General features: G+C 54.4%; 1 protein-coding gene across 1 annotated transcript in view; it reads left to right on the top strand.

The window, feature by feature from the left end:
* The window catches only part of LAMB3 (laminin, beta 3), a gene marked incomplete at its 3' end in the record, with an annotated part of 15,329 nt that overhangs the window by 7,140 nt on the left and 2,806 nt on the right, over positions 1 to 5,383 (top strand). Inside the window, 7 exon segments of the mRNA XM_010011785.1 lie at positions 2,644 to 2,676; positions 2,678 to 2,759; positions 2,943 to 3,016; positions 3,452 to 3,634; positions 4,186 to 4,249; positions 4,539 to 4,714; positions 5,291 to 5,380. Coding sequence (XP_010010087.1) covers positions 2,644 to 2,676; positions 2,678 to 2,759; positions 2,943 to 3,016; positions 3,452 to 3,634; positions 4,186 to 4,249; positions 4,539 to 4,714; positions 5,291 to 5,380 — 702 coding nt within the window.

Below are 5,383 nucleotides of genomic sequence, written 5' to 3'. Positions count from 1 at the left end.
CTTGGAATTACCTGTCCCCCCCCCCCCCAAGTCTTTGTGAAGTTTAATGATTGTTGGGAATTGTTCTCTGTGAGTAATTCCTGTAGCTTCCTGACACTTTGCTGCTAGTAGCCAGTATCCAAAATGAGTTCTGCTTGCTTACTCTGCAATATTGTTATAAATACTGCAGTTAGCCAACTCCTGTTCTGCAATATTGATAGACAGAGAACATAAAGACTTTGGAAAATATTATGGAAACAGATCAGTATAAAGTGAGGATTTCTCCTCCATTATCAGTCCAACTGCTAAAGGTTCTCAGGTCTGGGACAGAGTAGAATCAGGCCTGGGCTTTGTTAGGAACCAAAAGCAGCCCATGGTCTGAGCTCACATCTCACTGCTGCCCAGCTGCCTTGCTGGGTGCTGGCCACTGTGGTACCAGTCGGTGCTTTCTGGTCAAGGCCAACCTGCTCCTTGTGTGGTTTTGTGTGAGAGCGAGCAAAAAGGTGATTCTGGACAAAATTCTTCATGAATTTTTCTTTGGTTTTATATAAAAAAGGCAGTTTTTGTGAGGCCAAGTCCATTTTTGTAGAAATAAGAGACCCGGCTGGCTTAGGTGTGCCTATATCAGGAGTAAGGCAATATGTGTGACCCATAATTCATCTTTTAAAGGGGAAACCAGAGATCTTTGTGCCACTGTGGACCTCTGGCCAAGCAGCCTCTCCCAAGCACAGATTTCTTCTTACCCCAGCACGTGTGGAGGCAGGGGGGGTTGTGTTTAGGGTTTGGGTTGGAATTGGCTCATTTGTTTTAAGTATCAGATGGGGAGATTTTAGCACAGAGCTGGATATAAAGTACTTTTTGTCACCAGATGTTGCTGCTTGGCCACCGAAAGCTGATCTCATCACTGGGGTCTCAAACGTGTTCTGTTCCTCTGGTGTCACCTTATGCCACCCCAGCAGCTGCTAGCCCTCGAAGCAGGGTGTCCCATTGCCTTCCTAGTGTCAGATGTGCCTTGCACCCCATGTGCTTCTCTCCTCCCCTCCAAACCCACTTTCCTCCCAGGACGACCTTTCGGAGCCATCCTGCTCCTCTGGCAAACACTATTCCCAATCATTCCTAATTTCTCAGGCTTTGACACGTGTTGATGTGAAGCTCATGTACCAGTGCTCCTTTTGGGAGGTCACTTTACTGCTCAGGCCACCAACAACTTCGGTTTCTAGTTGGAATGTTTCACATCATGTTGCTTTCAGGACAGCATTATCCCATAGCTCGTATGGCTCTGCTTGCCTCGGCGCACAGCCCCGGGAACCCTTTCAGAGAGTGGGATCACAGAATCCCAGACCAGTTTGAGTTGGAAGGGACCTTAAAGCTCCTCCGGTTCCAACCCCCTGCCACGGGCAGGGACACATTCCACTAGAGCAGGTTGCTCCAAGCCCCTGTGTCCAACCTGGCCTTGAACACTGCCAGGGATGGGGCAGCCACAGCTTCTCTGGGCACCCTGTGCCAGCGCCTCAGCCCCCTCACAGGGAAGAGCTTCTGTCTAAGAGCTCATCTCAGTCTCCCCTCTGGCAGGTTAAAGCCATTCCCCTTGTCCTGTCTCTTCCTCTCCATTTCACCAGGCTGGAGATACCAAGTACTTCATCTCATGCCTTGGGTACCGTGTTTTCCCTCCTGGTGGCCTTTACAGCCCGGTGGCTTTGCTCTATTCCATGCAGTACTGAGCACTTTGGACAGGGGCCTCCCTGTGTTCCCACTGGATGCTGCTGCTGGCTCTGCCATCACCCAGTATTTTAACACCCCTCTGGGACGTGCCCTTCCCCACCATTGCCCCACCTGGGTGTCTCCCCCCAATTCTCAGTGGTCCTCACCTATCCTGCTGCCCACCCTTGTGCTACCTCTCCCGTTGCTCAGTGTCTGGACCTCCCCTGCTCCCTGTCTCTTGCTCAATGTCTTTCCTGTTACTTTCTAAACATTTCTGAGCCTGTCCATGTGCTGCACACACCCGGCAGCCCTGTGGTAGTGGCTGCACGGAGCGTTGCTTGGCTAGTAAAATGTGGGTATTTGTTTGCTCCTCAGGGACTCTGGCTTTTCTCCTGTCCCTGTGCTGCATCTCTGTTTGCTCCTTGATTTACTTGCTCAAGTGAAGGGCTGAACTTTGAGCCACTTGACTTCCCACCCACTGACTTCTCACCCATGAGCTGTTTGCTCTCGCTGTGCTCCTGGGGGAGAGCTCAGGGAGGCTGAGCATCACCCCAAGAGTGGCCTTTCAGTTCACCCAAACAGCCTCCAGCGGCTGTGTGGAAAAGGCAGACTGGTCCTGGAAAGCTGCAAAGGGCTTTCTATCAAGTGGTGTCATTGTGGAAAACAGGGGGTTTGCTTAAAGTCATTTTGATGGTTTGCCAGAAATGGGTTTTAGTTGAAAGCATTTTGGTTTTCAGGACTTATGTTTCCTAAAAGGGCATGAATGGGACCACTTGAGTTCCGGGTATCATTAGCCTTACGGATTGCGGTTCTTCAGGTCTCTAATGAACCCAGCTTCAGGGATGCTGTTTGTTCCTCAGGACCCTATGCTGCACTTGGGCTCCTCACCCCAGAGGTCTGCAGCATGGTCTCTCCCTCTGGCCACACCAGGACAGTCGTTTCCACTCTTCCTTTCTCTTCCAGTGGAGCATGAGGTGCTGCCGGTGCGACTCGCGGGCTGCCGCACGCCTACAACGGCCACCGTGTGGAGAACGTCCTGTCCTCGGCCGGGCACTCGCGCTGGTGGCAGTCCCAGAATGGTGAGTACCACAGGACAACACAGCTCCAAGGCCCCAGCAGTAAATGCCATGAGGGGAGGAGGTGTTGGATTCAATAGATGGGAGGGAAAGAAGGAAATAAGTGGTTTGGCTCAGGAAGCGAAGCGGTTTCTGTTCCTCAAGTCCACAGTCTGCACCTCTGAAGCTGCCTCTCTGTGCCTGCAGGCATCGAGTGCGTCTCGTTGCAGCTGGACCTGGACCAGACATTCCAGCTCGGCAGCATCCTGCTTCACTTCAGGGTTTGTGTGCAGCATCTCTGCTTGCCAGGAGGTCACTGATGATGGGAGGTCTCTGCAAGATGGATCTCAGTGCAGAGCTCCCTTTGGGCTTCTGATAGGAAGCACACCAGGGTCCCCATCCCTCCTTTTTCCCGGCCGTTCCTCTGGGTGTTTTGGGAACAGCAGAGTGGGGTGGTGGGTCCCCATCTCTTGAATGTCTGCCTAAAAACCTCCTTGATGCAGATGTGTACTTTGTGGCTGCATCAGGGCTGGCCAAAGGGTGGTGGAGGGGAACCTAGAAATTGTGGGTAACCTGCAGGGGAGGGGATTGCTCCGGCAGCCTGCAGAGGCCTGAGCCTGGAGAGAGGAGGAGGAGAAGAGGCATCCCCAGGCCCCGTGGTGGGAGCCGGCTGGAGTGTGCCACGTTACAGATGTGCTTCTTCCCTGTCTCTGCAGTCACCTCTGCCCGCTGCGATGCTGATTGAGCGCTCCACCGACTTCGGCCAGACCTGGCATGTGTACCAGTACCTGGCCTCCGACTGTGCCACCGCCTTCCCTCATGTGCCCCGGGGCTCCCCCGAGAGCTGGCAGGACGCTCGGTGCCAGGCGCTGCGGGGGCACCCTGTGCACGGGGGCAAGGTAGGATCCATGGGGGCTTGGGCAGGGACTCCCACCCGTGCCTGTTCCCACCACTGTGACACTGGGTTGGGGGTGGGTGGCCTTGTGCAGTGCTGCTGAAACACGTGGCATTACATGCATTATATCTGCTGAGGGGAGTCCTTAGGAGGATTCCTGATCCTCTGGGAGGAAAGCCCTCACTGCTTTGGGACAAGTGAGGTGTTATGTTGGTCTTCCTACAAAATCACAGGATCATAGAGTGGTTTGGGTTGGAAGGGACCTTAAAGCTCCTCCAGCTCCAACCCCTGCCACGGGCAGAGACACCTTCCACTAGAGCAGGTTGTTCCAAGCCCCTGTGTCCAACCTAGCCTTCAACACTGCCAGGGATGGGGCAGCCACAGCTTCTCTGGGCACACTCTGCTAGTGTCCAGCAAAATCCTGTGCAAGTCTCAAGGCATTTCCCCATGTAGGTGATGTTCTGCAGAGGAAGATCCAGAGCACACCCCCCCAGAGCATGAGAAGAAAGCACCTTGTGTTTCCTGCATTTTAAATATGCTTTTTTTCCTTCTAAGGTGAAATTCAGTGTCCAAGACCCAGCATCTACCATCACTACCTCTTACAGCCAGACCATCGAGAGTAAGTGACCAGTCTGTTTCATGTCCGAGAAAGGGAGGGGAGGATGATGCACCTCATGGTTCTTCCTACATGTGATGGAGAGCACAGAGCGAGGGTAACCCTGCAGGGCAGCAGGTCCTCTGCAAGCAAGGCCTCGAGCTGCATGTTAGGCTGCTGCCCTAGTGCCTCCAAGGTCTTTGCTGATGACTCCATCTCTTGCTCTGCACCCTCCATCTGAATTGCAGTGTGCTTCTGCTGCTGGTGCCTGGGTGCCTTCTGCCCCGTCACACCTCTCCTTGGTCTCCAACAGAGCTGGGGCAGTTCACAAACCTGCGCATCAACCTCACCGGGCTCCCCCACATCCCGCGCCAGGGCTACCACTCACCCAGCACCTTCTATGCCTTGACTGAGATGCAGGTGCTGGGGAGCTGCTTCTGCCACGGACACGCTGACCGCTGCGCCTCTGCAGGAGACCAGCGCACCACGGTGAGCACTGGGCTCGGGGGCTGTGGGAGGTCATGCAGGACATGCAGAAGGTTTCAGGAGGCTCCTTCATGCTCAGGAGGATTTGCCAGTGCAGGCTGTTAGCTGTTGTAGGGTTTTCTTGTACCTAATTTATGCTTGTGCACTTTGCCTTGAGCATGGTTGTCCCTCAGGAAGGTGTAAGGTGGTAGGAATTGCCCTGTGGCTGCAAGCGAGGAGCAGCCTGTCCCTGATGCTGCAGCAGCCCTGGCTGGAGGCTGGAGTTTCATCACTGTGCTGGGAATGGGGGTGCAACACATGCTGGAAAGGCATCAGGAGGATGAAGCTCTGAACTGAGCAGCCACCAGCCAGGAGGGGTAATGTGTTGTCTTTGCAGCAGGTCCATGGGCACTGTGTGTGTCAGCACAACACTGCTGGTCCCAACTGTCCCTGATGCTGCAGCAGCCCTGGCTGGAGGCTGGAGTTTCATCACTGTGCTGGGAATGGGGGTGCAACACATGCTGGAAAGGCATCAGGAGGATGAAGCTCTGAACTGAGCAGCCACCAGCCAGGAGGGGTAATGTGTTGTCTTTGCAGCAGGTCCATGGGCACTGTGTGTGTCAGCACAACACTGCTGGTCCCAACTGCGATCGCTGTGCTGCCCTCTACAACGACCGGCCGTGGGCCCCCGCT

The sequence above is a fragment of the Nestor notabilis genome, unplaced genomic scaffold, assembly GCF_000696875.1.
Source record: "Nestor notabilis isolate BGI_N333 unplaced genomic scaffold, ASM69687v1 scaffold23533, whole genome shotgun sequence".
NCBI lineage: Eukaryota > Metazoa > Chordata > Aves > Psittaciformes > Psittacidae > Nestor > Nestor notabilis.
This window is presented reverse-complemented; position numbering and strand designations above follow the sequence as displayed.